The 17,731-nt window shown below is 37.7% G+C and overlaps 1 protein-coding gene across 1 annotated transcript; it reads right to left on the bottom strand.

Moving 5' to 3' along the window:
- Nucleotides 1–2,391: 2,391 nt before the first annotated feature.
- On the bottom strand, nt 2,392–6,572 carry arid6 (AT-rich interaction domain 6). Its single transcript, XM_051413100.1, has 6 exons — nt 6,380–6,572; nt 5,517–5,679; nt 4,944–4,996; nt 4,681–4,778; nt 4,441–4,594; nt 2,392–4,044 (listed from the first exon to the last, which is right to left on the bottom strand). Exons 1-6 carry the CDS (start codon nt 6,389–6,391, stop codon nt 2,725–2,727), a joined length of 1,800 nt encoding a protein of 599 aa, XP_051269060.1. The 5' UTR covers nt 6,392–6,572; the 3' UTR covers nt 2,392–2,724.
- Nucleotides 6,573–17,731: the final 11,159 nt, after the last annotated feature.

Raw genomic sequence — 17,731 nt, 5'->3', positions numbered from 1 at the left:
TTGGTGACTAATTTTCTCTCTAATAGTAATAATTTTGTTATAAAAGAAGCTCATGAAGTCGTTGCTACTTAGGTTTATGGGGATATGTGGCTCAATAGAGCTGTGACTCTCTGTCAGCCTGGCTACAGTGCTGAAGAGGAACCTGGGGTTGTTCTTATTTTCTTCTATTAGTGCTGAATAATAGGCTCCTCTGGCATTACGGAGGGCCTTTCTATAAGTTTTAAGATTATCTTGCCAAATTGAGCGATATTCTAATAATGTGGATGAGCGCCATTTCCTTTCAGATTTCCTAGATATTTGCTTTAATTGGTGGGTTTGGTGGTTGTACCACGGTGTTAGTTTCCTATGTTTTAATAATTTAAAACGAAAAAGATAGAATCTAATGTTGATCGTAGTGAGTCTGCAACACTATTAACAAGATTATCAATTTCAGAGGGACTAAAGTTGTTATAGTACTCTGTTAAATTCAGACATGGCATTGAATTAAACACTGAAGGGATCTCCTCCTTAAATTTAGCTACAGCACTGTCAGATAGACATCTGCTGTAGGAAGTTTTGCCTAATGGCTTATAATCTAATAGTATGAATTCAAAAGTTATTAAATAATGGTCAGATAGAAAAGGATTATGTGGGAAGACTATTAAATGTTCAATATCAATGCCATATGATAGAATAAGGTCAAGAGTGTGATTAAAACCATGAGTTGGTTTATTTACACTCTGACAGAAGCCAATTGAGTCTATTAATGAGATAAATGCGTTACATTTGGATGTTGACATTGTCATTGTCAACATCCACATGAATATTAAAATCACCTACAATAATTACTTTGTCTGATTTGAGGACTAAACTTGATAAAAACTCTGAGAATTCAGATATAAAATCAGAGTACGGTCCAGGAGCGCGGTTAACTATAACAAATAGAACTGGCTGCAGTGTTTTCCAGGATGGGTGAGAAAGACTAAGAACAAGGCTTTCAAATGAATCATAATTTTGTTTAGGTTTAGGGTCCATTAAAACGCTCGAATCATTTATTCTAAGGGGTTTCAACTATTGGCTGGACAAAACAAGTATAAAGGTAAAGAGTTACAAGTTTTTTTTGTTACACCAAAAACGCAGAAAGTTAAATATTAATGTATCAACATTACTCAGTTGTAAACTAAATAACTAAACTAACTAACTAAATAACTAAATAATATTATTTAGAACTTATATTGAGCCAGTAAGTCAGGTCTTCCTGTGTCTGTTACAGAATGTTCTCGTGCTGTAATCACAATCTTTTAAGGGCATGAATCCCAACTGAATGTCAATGTCTGACTATTCCAGCTATTCCAGCCCCTGAGGGCTTCCTAGCCATGAAATAAAGGCCAGATATCTATAGTAAGCTCAGTAAATCCCTGTCATTCACTTATGTACAGTGATGCATCTCATGTGATAAAGAGCAGGTAAACAAGTGAACAAAACAAACCCAAGAGTGACGTGGAATTAGCTTGTAAGCCGATAGCTTTTTCAGTACGTCTGTCTATATTAATGGTTTAAAGCCCCATTCAAATGAAATACACTTTTGGACAATGAACCCATCATAGTTATCACAGGACTTTTGTGATGTTAATGAGCAATTTGCACGCAATAATCAGCATCTAAAGTTACAATGATGGGAGTGTCAGTTCTATTTTCATGTTGTTGTCACACCTAAAAATTCCACGTTATTCACTGAATCTAATACATAGTTATAGCAATAACAATAACTTAACAGTAGACTAAGCTTCAATCATGCTGGTCTGACAAACAAATAAAAACAAAGCTGACTAAAGCGCTGTTGACGTATGTTCTTTTAACTTAACTGCTTTTATGGTTCTTCTATGCACATTAAATGTTCATAAAGGGCAGAAGTAACAAATTAAAGATTTGAATATAAAAGATTAGAAGTGAAGACTTTGATTATTAAACAAAGAGGGTAAAAATTTGAGAACACTCCCTTTAAATATTACCACAAATCTGAACGCACACAGGCAGCTATACATATTATATATTATTATATTATATTATGTAATATGTTTATTGGATATTTAATTAGTGAGGGAATTGAAACTGGCAGATTCTGCTGGGAATAAAATTACGTGGATGTCTGACAATAACTACCACACCTCCTCCAGAATATAGCTTGAGGCCACTACCTCCGTACAAGTTGTAGTTCTTTTTTTCTAAGATGCCATAAATGTGCAGTAAAGGTTGTTATGCCTTTTTCAACCATTTTATATCTACTCTCAAAAGGGAAAGATTAATAAGCTTTATAAAAAATAATTGATTGTTTGAACGGATTCAGGAAAAATCACCGTAGTTGTGTGAAATAAAGATCACCCAATCAACAAATGAGTCATGAAACTTCAGTTTTATTCATTTGAATTTATTTAGATTTACATCATAATTAGGTTAAAGGTATTAAATGTATAATACAAATAATATTACTGCACATAAAAAACATAGAAAATAGCATAGGGAACCATAAAAACAGAGCACATTCTCCTTCAATCAAGCTGTGTTCCTGTGAATGAATTATTATTAAAATTATGATTGTTGTTAATGTCACACTTTTTACAAATATATTTAAATATATACACAGTGTAAAACTTCAATAAGATAGAATATATGAAAGATATGATATGAAAGTGAGTAAGCTTCAATGTGGTGTTGGAGTGTCTGTGTAATGATTTGAACTGATCTTTACATTGAGCTTGAGATGATTTTCTTCAGCTTCATCACCTCTTCAGTGGTGAGCTGCAACAGAGAAGCGGAGCTGGGATCCATCATTAGCACAGCTGAGGGACCCATCTGTGACTTATCCTTCCCTCCCTGAACTAGGTCTTCATTATAGGACTTAGAGGATGCAAACTTTTGCTGAACTGTGAGGGGATTAGAGTCCATTTTCACTTGGATGCGGGGACCCTGGGTCTCTTGGTCATATGCATCCCAGCAATTTGGGGGTTTCGGGATGTATGACTTATTGATATCCTGCTGATCAAAAGGATAGACATCCTGGCTGGCTGCATTTTTCAGAATGCCACTGGAAGGTAAAGGCCTGTATTTGGTAAAAGGATTTTGGCTTGTATTGTGGTGATTACCAGTTGTCTGGATGGCTGGTGTCGGGCTCTGCCTGAGCCGTAGATCCTCTGGGACTGAGCTCTGGTGTTTGGGATTAATGCGATATGTGAGGTCATTGGGGAGGACATCTGTGTTGTGACAATACTTCTGTCCAGACTGTTGTTCCAGAGTAGGAAGAGTAGGAAGTTGCTTATCTCCATGCATCATGGAAGAGGATCTGCACAGCCGGAGCCAGTTATGGAACACAGACAGAGGTATTTCAATTTCCACATCGCCTCCATTCTCTTGAGGGAGGCTGGGCAGTATATGACTGAGATTAGGCTCCCTTACTTTTGGACTCCCCTCTCTTCCTTCTTTTGGTTGAATTGTGAAGTCTGTTTTTGGAGAGCCAGGGTTTTGGACTGTTGTGGTGGGGCCTTCGTCTGTTCTAAGTGTGGGGCCATCTGTCGTAGCTTTGACATCAACGGCGTATGTCTCCCTAGCTTTCACATGATATGAATTCGCTGTGTCTCCTGAACCTGCCTCACCATCTTTTATCTCACACCTTTGTGGGCACTTAGGAGTGTACAAAGGGGAGGGTTTATTCAAAAACTTTGGGCTCTTGTTGGATGAAGGTGGGGCGAACGATGAGGCAGGGTTGCTGTTGGTTTCCCGATTTGATGCTTTAACGCTGAGGTTTAGAGGCTCCATCAATCCAGATGAAGTCTTGTACCGTTCTGCCAGGGAGCGCAAGCGTTCCAGTGGCTCCTTAACCCTCTCTATTCCGTTTATATGATAAGGCTCAAAAGAAAACCGGTGCTGAGAGGCAAGGGGTGTCAACACTGAGGAGGAGATAGGGACATAGGGGGGCATAACTGTGTGCCTTGGTTGATAGACATGAGTGTAGGGGAACGGCAGATGAAAGGTTCTCCCATGATGGTCTGACAGGGGGACATGTGGGTTCTGTTGGAATAGAAAGTGGTCCATCAGATCTTAAAGGAATAGTTTGACATTTTTGGGAATATACCTATTTGCTTCTTTGCCAAGAATTAGATGAAAAGTTTGACACCAGTCTCATGTCAGTACGCTGAATATGAAGCTACAACCGCTTGGCTTAGCATAAAAACTGGCAATGGGAAAACAGCTAGCCTTCCAGCACCCCTTCAGCTCACTAATGATTAATCTGCATAAAATCTGAACTTTATTTGTTCACTTTAACATATATATAAAATCCAAACAGCCGCTTCAGGATGTATTTGTTTACTTATTATTATAATGAATAACTGTTTCTGCAAAACAGTTGAGAAAAAAACGTTGCTAAGTTTTTCTTATATTGTTTGAGTATAAAATGATACCAACCTGGCGCAGAGGTATTGATAACAGTTTGCGTTTAGCTGGTCTCTGGCCATCATCATCCTCGCTGTAGCTCGTAAATGGGAAGTGCTTTGGCTGATGATGAGGTAAGATATTCATTGATATGCCTTTTATGTGGCATTCGTATGGCAGGAGCAGCCTGAACAAAGAAACAAATTCATGAGATTAGAGCGATGTGAAAACCCACTTGTTGCCTGACAAATGTACTCGCATTGTTTAACTCACTTCTCATAGTGTTTGCGAGTGCAGGTGGCTGCACTTGTGCTTCGAGGGTTTCCTCCAAGCATGTTGTACACTTGCTTCCACAGCTGCTGAGCTGTCACCTGGAAGAGAGCCAGATATTTTATTTATTTGAACCAATGCCACATTGCATTTATAGTTGCAGATCATTTGCATAATCAATATAAGAAGTGTTTAAAGTCAGCCTACAGCCTGTCACTACAACTAATGATAATAATAAGAATATTAAATTAGAAATATTTGGTTACCTGGTGGTAGCCACCCAATTCTCTGACCGTCTTGAACATCACATATAAATCAACTGAAAAAAAGAGAAAATACACATAATCAAATTCACTTCATTATATAATGTAGGGCTATCATAATTGTCATTATCAATTAGTGCAGATCATTTTCTCAGTTTACTAATTGTTTGTTCTATAAAATATCAGTGGCATCTTCAAATTGTTTGTTTAGCCCGACCAAAAGTCTGACACCCCCACATATTCAATTTACAATGAAAGAAAATAAAGAAACAGCTAATTCTTTCAAGAAGCTAGGAAACATTTGACATTTTTGCAAAAAAAAAGTAATTACCTAAATGGTTGATATTAGTAGATTATTTTCTATTAATAAACTAATCATTTATTTGACAAATTGTTTAAAATCAGAATGACTGATTCCAGACTAATTTATGTCCATATAGCAAGGTTTATCCAGAACTGTACCATATAAAATCTTGGAAAAATGGAGGTCTGTTTTGGTGCATAAAACAAGTAAAATGCATCATAAAACAGCTTGTTCACACCAAATGTGATAAAATTAATGATATTTTTAAGTACTTTGTTTGAAGCCCAGATTTGGGATTCTCTCGATGGGCATATCTCTCTTCTTCATGAAAATGTAGAGATCTTTAAGGAATTGTTTCTCCGTTTCTCTGCTCTCCTCCACCGACTCTGTGGTTCTCTCCTCTTGGATCTCGCCGTGTGCCATATTCGTGTGTGCCTAAGAACACAATTAACAGATAAGATGACGTTTCAGCTGATTATCGTGACTCATATTTAATGTTCAGGTGTTTTTAAAATGACACAGTTCTGTTTTTGAGCTTCTGTTAGAGGTGAAATGTGATGTACAGCACTACTTGACCAAACACACATCTGAACCTGAGATACCCTGGGGACAATGCCTCACTGTTTCAAGGTCACATCATCTTGACAGATGATTGTCAAACACTTCTGACCATAAATCACATGTTTTCACTTGCCTTGGTGGAGTCAACCCTGTCTGCTGAGACAACATACCACTGATATGACATAAATGGCATCAATGCACTCCTTCATTCCCTATAGTTTCCATTGTTTTCTAATACTGTAATGAACTAAACTAAAATGTTACTATATGTTTCTCACACAATATCTGTTACTTTCATTTAATTATCACAATACCATTTGCTATTACCATGTTACTATCATCATATTCATGCTTTTTAAACACAACAATATAGCATTAATATCATAATGCTTTTCAAAATAAAGCACTTCACTCCCCTGATTTTATTTCTGCATACTTACAGTAAGAGAGCTACTGCAAGTTTACTTCTAGTACATGACAAATATCAATTAAATAAAATCATAGATTAAACAATTATTATCATAGATTAAACAATTATTATGAAAAAAAACCAATCAACTCTATTGTTCCTCACCTGTGTTTCCATTATTCCAGAGAATAAGTAAGGATTATATTATCTCATTGCCTTGATGATCAGAGATCAAGCAGTGTACAGGTTAGCTTCCCTTCCAGTACAGTAAAAGAAACCTGAAATCACTGCAGGCAGTTATGAATGTCGCGTCACGTCAGTCACACACCTGTTGTTAGTATCTGTGTGACAATGTGGGCAACTGACAGAGGGGGTGTTTACTCTAACGTCTTCCTGCTGAGATTTCCATCATCAGACCAGTTGAACCTGTTCCTGAGTATGCAGCTAAAAACGGTTTAGTGGAATACTCCCCTATAAATTTGCAGAATAATGAAAGAAAACTGAAAATTTGTATCCATCCTATCCAAGTAACAGAGAGCATAATAAGTCAAATTTGAATACTTTTGAGTTTACAATCACTAGTGTCAGATGAGAGCCCAGAAAATACATCAGTTGCTATTCATTTCAACATTGGGACATTATGAATAACAAACACTGAAAAAACAGCAGAGAAAAGTCTTTACCACTGTGCATTATAATATTGCATTATCATGTTAACATATTAACAGTCTCTATGTGTCTTGTCAATCTCTGTCATACTTTTCGGAGAAGAGGTGTGGCCAATTTATTGGAACGCTGCAGCTATGTAGTGCATGTATTCAATTTTGATGGCTGTTTAAATGAGTGTGTGAAAGCTGAACAACAGAATGGATTTCTATCACAGCTATGACTGAATAATAATTTGAACAGGAAAAAAGGTTTTGTCCTAGTTTTAATGAACTGAAATGTATTTTATTAGTCAAACACATCATGTATTTGTTCTTATCCCAAAATTTACTTACAATTAACTTCAAATTAAATGACCTAATCTGGCAACACTGTTTGTAGTAAATGTTTGGGTTAAATCAAACTAGAATTACTGCCTTATGGTTGTATGCCTTTGCAAACCATTAAAGTAGCAGTTTATATCCATGTCTGTCCAGACTCATGTAGTGAGGACTTTGAAGGAATTTAATAAAAAGGTATTAAGTGTAATCTTTAGCTAAGTGGAAGTTATCTCTATATTGACATGTATGAATCCAGTAAATATCACCAGTGAGAAACACGCTGTCTTCATTTAAAAGCTTTTCTCACAGGAGAGTAGAGAAGACTGATTGTGGTGGATTACTGTTTACCATAATGCTAGACTCGTCTGTCTGTCCTGGTAGAGGGATCCCTCCTCTGTTGCTCTTCCGGAGGAGTCTTCCTTTTTGCCCATTAATGGGAGTTGTTCTTCATTCGAGTTAAGGGAATGAGGATAGAAGATGTTGTTTGCTGTACAGACTGTGAAGCCGTCAAGGGAAATGTTTTGATTTATGATATAGGGATATAAACTTTTTTTTTTTTGTATCTGTTCACATGCATGGCCAATAAAGCAGATTCTGATAGAGCACAACCTTGTAGCCACAACACGGGACAATGCTTTAAATATAGATGTTGCTGCGAAGAAACTACAAATTCTAAAAGGTGAACGCTTCACACATCTTCAACCTGGCAGCACAGAAGAGCTATACAATCACCACAGTTTCAAGGTGGGCATGCAAGATCTCAAACTCAGTATCAGACAAAATGTGAAATATAGTCACAGTCTACCCTTCTGTTCCCTTATTTCTTTTTTTTACTAATGGCCAGAAGTGTTCTTGCAGAACATTATGATGATCACTACATCATTTTATCCTGTTAGACATGTATGTGAAATATCATAATAAGCATATGGATTCTTGTTATGGCCAAACATTTATTGTGAGATCACAGTGACCTTTGACCACCAAAATCGGATCAGTTCATCTTTGAGTCCCAGTGAGCGCCTCCTCAAGGCATTCCATATTGCATTTACAAGAATGGGAAGGACGGACATCCTAAAAATAGTGAGTGCATTTTAAAAATCAGCAAGGAAAATGACCATTACAACAGGAACGATAAAAATGCTTTCTCTTTTTGGAATGAATTCTAGGATACAGTAGTGTGTTTTCATTGGAATATGACATCTGTCTGCGATGAAGCCTGTTTTCATTGTGTTCAGGTTATTGGAGTCTCTGGGTGTGGCATTACACTTATCAAAACACAGTACCTTACGCAACTGTGTGTTTATTGTAAAACTTGCAACAGTATGAATGTAGAATCTGTCATCTATATTGGAAGACAGATGAATTGATGAAAGTTATGTCATACCTGCTAAGCTCTGGGTGATTAACATTGTATATCTTGCAGCGATGAGATATCTCAGTTTGTCCTCTTATGATTATGCTAATCATAAACAATAAACATGCTGAAACAGTATATACATTTCTATATTTGGACCAATATTTAGTGGAAGTTAGGGTGAATACAATGCATGTGGCTCAAAGGCTATTGGTTTATGAACTTGCTTGGAAGAAACAGTTTCCTATGTTACCGGTGTTGAGGTAAAGAGGTCAGACAGCTATAGAAAAAAGAATCCAATCCCCAGAAAAAATAGTCTATACAGTATGTAGAGAAAAGAACTGATGCAAATCTTTTGACAATGATTCCAACACGTACAGGGCCCTTCCCAGTGACGCAAAACAAACAAATTGAATGCAACTTATGGGGCCCCTCCCTGTATATATTAAAACTGCATACATTTTGTTCCTAGTAACACAGACTCAAACGGATTCCTGTAGCATGACTCTTTGACATTACTGCGAATCCCACACATCAGTCTGCAACTATTTTCAGGTTTTAGCCCAATCGGCAGTACATAGGCCCAGAATTTACATTTGACATACAAACTCCTCTCTGATTTTCTTTATCCGGCTGCTGTTTCTCCCATGCTCAAGTCCAACAGTGCCCTCAACTACCATAACAATCCTCTACGCACTGGATTCAGGCTCAGCTGATGTCGATCAGGTCAAGAAAAAATGCATCAGGTCACCATCAAACTGCTGTTAGCAATTTTAGCTGTTAGCTGCCTGACAGCCAGAGGAAAGATCCCGGCCCCCAGGAACCAGGAACTGGGAAAGAAACTTCATTTAGAGCTGGTATGTGCTAAAATATGTGGTCAATATTTATTTTTGTCTATGTTGCATGTTTGTTGAGATTTGAGCGGTGCAGTTTCTCTGCTATTCTGCATATAATTTGTCAGTTTTCCAAAATTGCTCTTTGCGCTGTCTACCAGTCAACTACAATTGTCTATACACACACTTTGAATCATCAGTAGTGTTTGTTATGTTTGTTAAATGCCACGTCTGCACATAGCTTAATTTATTCCTGTATTTACTACAAATAGTCCCACTAATAAATAGATTGCTGTCTTTCATTGTTCTTTACCAGCTACCATTACACAGACAGTGATAGCTACCACACCCAGCAGACTATCTCATACACTGTGTCAATGATGAAAGCCAAAACTGTCACAGGCAAATTATAGTATGAGCATTTCATTTGTTTGTTTCAGATGTTTCTTTCAGCAGACACCCACGGCAAAAATGTCAAGCAATATTAAGCTTCGTATGCACTCCAAGTGCGTGCCCAGTTTGCTCTTTGGATATTTTTAAGTAGGGAATTTTTAGGCTCACTTTTATGCATTTATTTTTGAGGTTTTCTTCCCACAATAATTTACTGTGGCTTTAAGAATAATAGATGAACAACAGATTCAACCAAGTTATATGTAATTAATGAAGTACATTTAATTTGATTAACTTAAAACAAGACTATGTAATGTTAGAAAGTGGACTCTTTGTCTTACTTTGACAAAAGAAAAATTTATTTCAGTAGTAATAAAACCCTTTCTCAGTGCAATACACCTAATGTAACAAACTTAGTTGTGTAACTGACATTACTGACTCAGTTCCCTGATTTTATGAATATTCTCTAGTCGTGCTTTAGCTCATTCAGATCATCGTCTTTGAAACAACTGGAATTAGCCTAAAATACAAATGAATTAGCATTAAATTATCATTTTCCACCTCATCCTTTCATCACCATAACACCACTACAGTTTGTACAAAAACTCACCGTTACAAGACCAAAGCTATTTAACTCACTGAAACCTGCATACTTACATAAAATGCATATTTAAAAAAGCTCAAAAAAGCTTCACATGTGGGAGAAATCAATAGTATTGTTAGAATATCTTTTTCTCTGCCTGTTTCTACAGTGATCACACAGTAGGTTGTTTATCATATCTGCCACTTGGCACACATGTGTTGCTGGTTGGCCTCAAAGGGTCTGAAGTAAAAAATTATAAAATTCATGTGTTGTTTCTCTCTGATTGAAACATCTGAGGCCGTCCCCACAATACAACACAGGCCACCAGCTACCACCAGTCTGAGTCTCGCAAGTGACAGCCTAGAAAACAAGAGTTTCTGCGCTGAAAGAATGCAAGAGGGATGGACAATTACTATCTGATGTCATGCTTCTAGATCACAATACACACCTTTACTGGGAACAAAGCACAACAGGGGAAAAAAGTGCAGACATTTCCTCAATAAAACAGCTTGTGAAAAAACCTCTTTTACAAGTTTAACCATGGAAACCTGCTGAGTGACAAGCTTTTAGGATGAGTGATATTTCCTCCATGTTTCAATAGAAGTCAGTGTAAATGATACTTATTTATATGTTTCATGTCTCATCAATCTTAAAGTGTTCTTTTAATTTTCTGAATTGTCGGTGGAAAAAAAACCTAAATCCTTTAAAATGTGAAAGTTGTTTCTACAAATACCTCACACATGTTTTTTAGTGAGTCAATAATCCCATTACAGATCATTGCTCCAGTGAGACAATACGTATTGGTATTTACACGGATTTAGAGCCTTCAGGTTTACTGACAGGACAAGAATTTCTTGTAGTAATAGTACACTTAATACCAGACAAAACATGAATATTTTTTTTGTTTTACTGCAAAGAAACGTAACATTAACACTGACCCAACACTTGACTAATTACATTAACAACGGCCTCCCTGGAACTGGGACACAAATGCTTTACTAATGATATTAATTACAACTGTGCTTTTCCTGCAATGATACGTCAGTCTGCAGTGGAAATAGGCCAACTACAGATATAATTGTGTCAGTGTGAAATCAAGTATAAAACATAAGTTGGTGGATTGCATGGCAAGGTGTCAGTGTCTGTGACTTTACATGTATCTGTGAAAACAATAGTTGCATTGTTGTGCAGGAGAAAAAAATAGACTTCATCTTTAGATTTCATCTTGGCATCAATAGTAAAAAATAAATAAATAAATCACAGCAGTTTAACCCTGTAAGAGTAGAGATCAAACATGGATCTGTCTACATCAGATAGATGGAGTTGAGAGATATGTTTGCTCAATTGTGCATGAATCATTTAAATAAACAGTTGAGTTAGCCTAGATACATATTACATTAGGATTAAGTTTCACTGGTGTATTCTGCTTTCATTGACAAAGTTTAACTTTATTTGCACAGTGATAAAATACAAAAACACAAAGATTGAAGTCAGCTGTGATAAAACATAATAAAAACAGACAGACAGCTAAATCAAACAAGCTATAAAGTGAATATTGGACTTTTGTTTTGAAAGAACAGTTCAGTGTTTCTCATGGGGCTTCTCATCATATAGTACGTATTTCACTTGCTTCCGCTTCTACATACTTAGTCATGGAATGCAGCAAGGTAATTAAGATTGCCTAGCATAATGGATCTGATACTATTTTTGCTGCAAGCTTCAGCTACTTGCCCAGGTCCACTTGATGTTGCCAGTTGGTGGCACTGAAGGCCTGACTTTGCTCTAGGTTGTATATGGGGCTTCTTTCCTGGCTCTAAGGAACAATATTTTCTTTGGCTGGTGGTGGCCCTTGCTGGTGTTAATGGCCCTGGCAGCACCCTCAGCAACTGCCTTAGGCACTTGGTCATGGTGCCAGCAATAACGAACATATCCAGTCAGCTCAACTCTATTGGGCAGCTGCTAAGGAGGTGTGCCACCAATGCCATTTCCAGTGATTTGTCTTCACTCAATTCCCTGTCTGTTCAAACCTGGATGCTAGCAGATGCCACTTTTGGATCCCTAGATTCTCTGTACTGGAAAACTTCCCGTGTCCGTGACACTTTAAACTCTTCAGGGAGGCGTGCAGGATTTCACTGGTGACATGTAAGGCAGCACTGCTCGGACTGCGGCCTTGCCAATGTTAGTTATTTATTTGCAGTGGTGAAATGTTCAGACAACAACATAACTTATTATAAATTGTCTTCTGTCCCAATCTCTACAAATAAAATCTGCCACACAAAAGGTTCCATTACTAACACACTCATTTTTATGACCAGAAGAACCAGAAGAAGTCATTGGATTTTTTATTAAAAAGTAATTAATCATATAATGAGCAATACAATGTTGAATAGAGTTTATCTTTAATCTCAAATCCTATAACAAAAAAGTATTTTCTGCTCAAGGAGACCATTAAACCTGGCTGTTTCTGTAGCTAATGGTAACTGAATGTAACCATGCACACAGAGATCTTTGACTTCTCAGTTGGGGTGGAGTGAGCGTGTTCTGTGAGGATCTTTGAGTGTCCCCCTATAGGTCTCCTCCTGACTGCTGCTTGGCTCCTCGGCCACATCTTGCAGTTTAAAATCCCTGAGTTTTCCAGTACATTCATGCTTCTGTCCTCGGCACTTCTTTGAGGAGATCATTCCGTTTTGTTTATTAATTTGGCTCACTTGGTTCACTCTGAAGTGATTTCATCTAATTTGTGTCAACATTTTCACTGGTTGTTCTAATAAATGATCTTACTTCATTGATAATTGATGTGACAGTGATTGAACTTTTATTTCCACAGTGTGTGTGTGTGTGTGTGTGTGTGTGTGTGTGTGTGTGTGTGTGTGTGTGTGTGTGTGTGTGTGTGTGTGTGTGGTGTGTGTGAGTGCTTGTGAGACTTAAATATGGCACTGAACAATCCCACACTTGAACTGAGTCTCTTCTCCTCTTGGCAGGGACGCACAAACTGGGCTCCTGGCACACTGGAACGCTGGGCTGGGGTGGCCAGGGAACAGGGAACAGCTGTCACCTTCCCTAGCAGTGGGGTGGAGGCCATCTTCTTCGGTAGGGGCCACGGCTGACTGACTCACTGGAGTGGAGGGAGGAGCCTTTTTCTTGGCCTCGCACTTCTTTTGCATACAGGTGAAAGTGGAGCCAAATATGCCCTCAGGGATGACTGGGATGTCCAAGATGTCTTCCTTCGCTTTATTTGATAGGTTGGTCAGATTAGGCCTTTTTGCCCTGTCCTGTAACACCAACATAGACATACACTTCCCCATAGCCTGGACAGCGCAGTGCTGGACACGCAGACTGATATCTGCAATTGTGGTAATCTCGTCCCACACAGAAGTGTCCGGTATGTCAACCATGTCGTTGAAAAGCTCCGCCTAGTAAGCTGACAACATGGAGGTTACGCTCCCACCACCAAGACTGCTGCCCTATAAGCTCTTATGGTTATGGCTTTTGGAGGGAAGAGCAGGTGGTCTGGATGACGCAGCCGACAACTGTGGGTGGAGGTGGGCTGCCACCAACGGCTCCCTGGGGCGGCAGGCGGGCCATGGCATGCTTATCCATCCTCTAAAAATCTTGCTGGGGTAGGGGTTCTCTTCCCAGGCCACGAAAGTGGTCCATGGGATTGTCTCTCAGCAGTGCGTTTGCACCTGTCGTGCATGTCCACACTGGGTTGAAAATGTGCCTTAGCATTGGACAAGCACGGACAGCTGAGGGTCTTTGCAGGGGAAACGGTATCCTCATCGCCCTGATCAGACACCAGAATATCTGCCCGCTCTGCTCTGCTATTTGGAGACAGGCCAGAGTAGAAAGATACCTGTGGTGAAGGCAGTCAAACCGGTATACAGCAGCTAGCGCAAGGTATCCGCTCCGATCTGAGGACAGTTAAGCTAGCTAAGACACAGGTTGAGCAAAGCTTGTTTCTGAAGTGAAATGAAGTGATTGAATGACGAGTAACACTGCGTCAGCCATATATTAGGCTTAGGGTCCTGACACAGATGTCATGACTGCCAGCCACTCAGGGCTTGTGTAATGATATCTGTGAATACGTGGGGGGCGTATTCCATAGTGAGATATCGAAAACAATGCTATGAAAGAGAACTGAGATAAACCAATCATGATGTAAGTCATGCAAGAGTGGCGTCTTTCTGCTTCATCTACCATACAGTGAAACTTCATGGCAAGTTGCACAAAGAACACATCCTACATATATATCTTACCTCAGGAAAAAAATTGTCATAAAACCTACATAGTATCTTAAAAATATTGATACTGCCTTTGAATAATTACTATGAAATGTTATCTACAAACAAAATGTGCTTTTTAGCTTGTTTTTTGCTGTTATTTTAGTCATTTACAGCTTGTTGGAATTAAATGTGTGTCTGTTTTGCTGGGCATCTGTCTGTTCATCTGCTATTATTCATATTGAAAATAAGATACATTAATTTACATTACATTCAATTAGTCACATTTAAAAACCAAAAACATGGGAATTCTATTAGAACCAAAAGTGAAGCAATATTGGTTACTGCTATTCTGCTAAGCTACTTACCTTTAGTAAGAGCTTAGCTAGGGGTTTTGTTTTTTTTCTCCATCATGAGTGGATTTAGTTACTGCTCCTTTTAGTTATGTGGAATAACAAACTGAGTTACCAAGATGCCAGCTCATCAAATTGGATATTTTTCAATTACACATAACAGCTTGGGAAAATTCAATAGCCAAATTAGTATTACGTAAGGCAAGCAATGACATCTCATCAGGTAGCTTTAACCTGATGTTGCAGACTCTGTATTACATTACACCTTTTTACTGGGAATCTAAATACATTTAAATGGCATAATACATTTTAATAGTAAAACAAACTGAAACTAGGGAGACAGATTTTAGTTTACCAATATGTATAGTGTTTTGGCTATTGATGTTACAATAGAGCATATCTTATCATCAGCTTTAACACAGACGCCAACAGGAAATACTCTCACATGTTTAATGTTGTGATTGTTTCACTTATGAAACTATTCCTAACTTAAATGAACTGAATATGATTTAAGCTTCAGCAAAATATTGTATTTGATTTGTTTTACAAATAAAGTCTCAACATACTTCTTGTTTACCATTAGAGTCAAATACATGCTTGGTTGCTATCATGGAAAAGGTTTAGCTGTTATAAAATATAACATAATCATATATGACACAACAACTAAACCTTCTCCGTGACAGCACAACTCTGCTTAAGATATGTTTAAAAGCTTTGGAAGCAAATGTAATTTTGACCTTGAGTTGTTTCATGAGGGCAAGGAATTGAGCCGAACTGTCTGATTATGTCATATCAAACGTAGCTGTCTCAGGTGTGGCTCCTCTATATCGTCTTCTTAAACTGCTCTAATCAGTTTTTTCTTTGTGTCTAAATCTTTCTACTATCCAATGACGACTTGTACAAATACAAGCAGCGCCTACAATTTTGGAATGCAGGCATGCGTGTGTGGGTGGGGTATATGTATACAAGACCGTGAAGCATGCTCAAGCATATTGAGAACATCAGATAAGGAACTTGTGAACTGTATGTACAGGAATAGCACAATGGTGTTTGGTTTGTTATGTTGAAATTGGCGATCACCTGAGGGGTTTTACAGATTGAGATGTATGTGGCTACATGCAACAGTGCTGTGCAGAAGATAGAACCTGTGTCAAGGGTTTATGAACACAGAGAATGAGAATGACGTTGACAAGAGTTGGCTGTGGTTGTTGGTTGGCACTGGTGCACTTTTGTAATGGGGGATTTCCATGGAGACAAATTAGTCTCACTACTGGTGGCAAATGCATGTTTCATGATCCATAAGTAAAAATGTATGATTTGTGCGCAATCTACTCAGTTAATTTTTCTCAAATATACAAATATGATACATATATGTATCAAACTCATTAATTCTGATATTAATTTTAAATTATTTGTTGTTATATATATTAAATGAATACATATGAATTAACAATAAATTTGTTCTTGATTATTTTTTTCTCTTAATAACAAAAAGAACCAATAAGAGTACTGTTAAAGTAGACTGATAGATTGATAAATAGCATTGTTAAGAGCAGTAGCATTACAATTTTAATGATACCCTTACAATAAACAAACAAAGTCTCTGTTTACATTCAGAATCAGAATCAGAATTGAACTTTCCAGTGTTATCATCATCACTGTCTATATTCCTCACAGTGGTCTTCATCATCACCATCACTGTTTACATTTATGATGTCTTATTTATTCTCCTGTACAGCACTTTGGTCAACTTTGGTTGTTTTTAAAGTGCTTAACAAATAAGTTGGATTGGATTATTGCCAAGTACGTTTTTATACAAACAAGGAATTTGTCTTGGTGCATTGGTGCATAAAAATCACACAAAAATAAAGGACTTTTTAAAATATAAATAAATAAAGATAGGAATAAGGATAGAAAGATCCAACACTGTACAGGAAACGGGAGTGCATTAATGTAATGCATATATATATTCAGAGGTCTAACTAACACACTGAATGGATTTTCTTCCTCATAAGCCCATTTTTCTCATGAGTTTAAAATCAGCATTGTTTACGTCAATGTTGGCACTCTTTCTCTTCCCTGCAAAACCCCTTACTAAAAACCATTGCTCTACAACACTATAGTGGCCAAAATCTTTATTATTTATCAAACCCAAAACAAATGACTCTTCTAGTCCTGTTCTCTGTCTGGCTGTCGATAATGTGAAATCTGGACAATAGAAGTGAAAGACAGAGTCTAACAGAATGTGACTTCGACTTAATACTGCTCTAAGGCTGATAGGGTGTAACAAAATTAACTTATCTGAATTATCTAACTGAGTGTAACACGGAGACAGGAAAGAACACAGCAGGTGACAATCAGGGTAATTACCTACTGTAGATTTACTTGGACCTGTATTGTGTTCAGTGGGGAAGAATTCCATTTCAGGCTGTTGTTGTAACAGTTTGGAATGAAAACATGTCTACTGACGCCCTCAAAGTGCAATATGATAGCCCTGTTGCATTGCAAGACAGTTGAGGAAATGAAAGTCATATGAAATGAGGATATGAAGACAATGTGTCCTTTGTTTTCATTTGTTTGTATCACTATTATGTAGTCTGGGTGTGCATCCACCTGTGCTGTCAGTTGCTGGAATAATGTGTTGCCCATGATTGTAATATGACTTAGTCCAAAGCAAATAGCTGTGACAGATGTTTGTTTGGATGAGAGTTGTTAGTGTGCATGACACTGCCATTAGTCATGTCAGTCAGGTGGAATGTCATTAGAAATTTGTCAAATCACCAGAAAAAACATTTCTA

This window comes from Dicentrarchus labrax, unplaced genomic scaffold, assembly GCF_905237075.1.
Source record: "Dicentrarchus labrax unplaced genomic scaffold, dlabrax2021, whole genome shotgun sequence".
NCBI lineage: Eukaryota > Metazoa > Chordata > Actinopteri > Moronidae > Dicentrarchus > Dicentrarchus labrax.
Note: the sequence above shows the minus strand (reverse complement) of the source record. Positions and strands in the feature narration are given on the sequence as shown.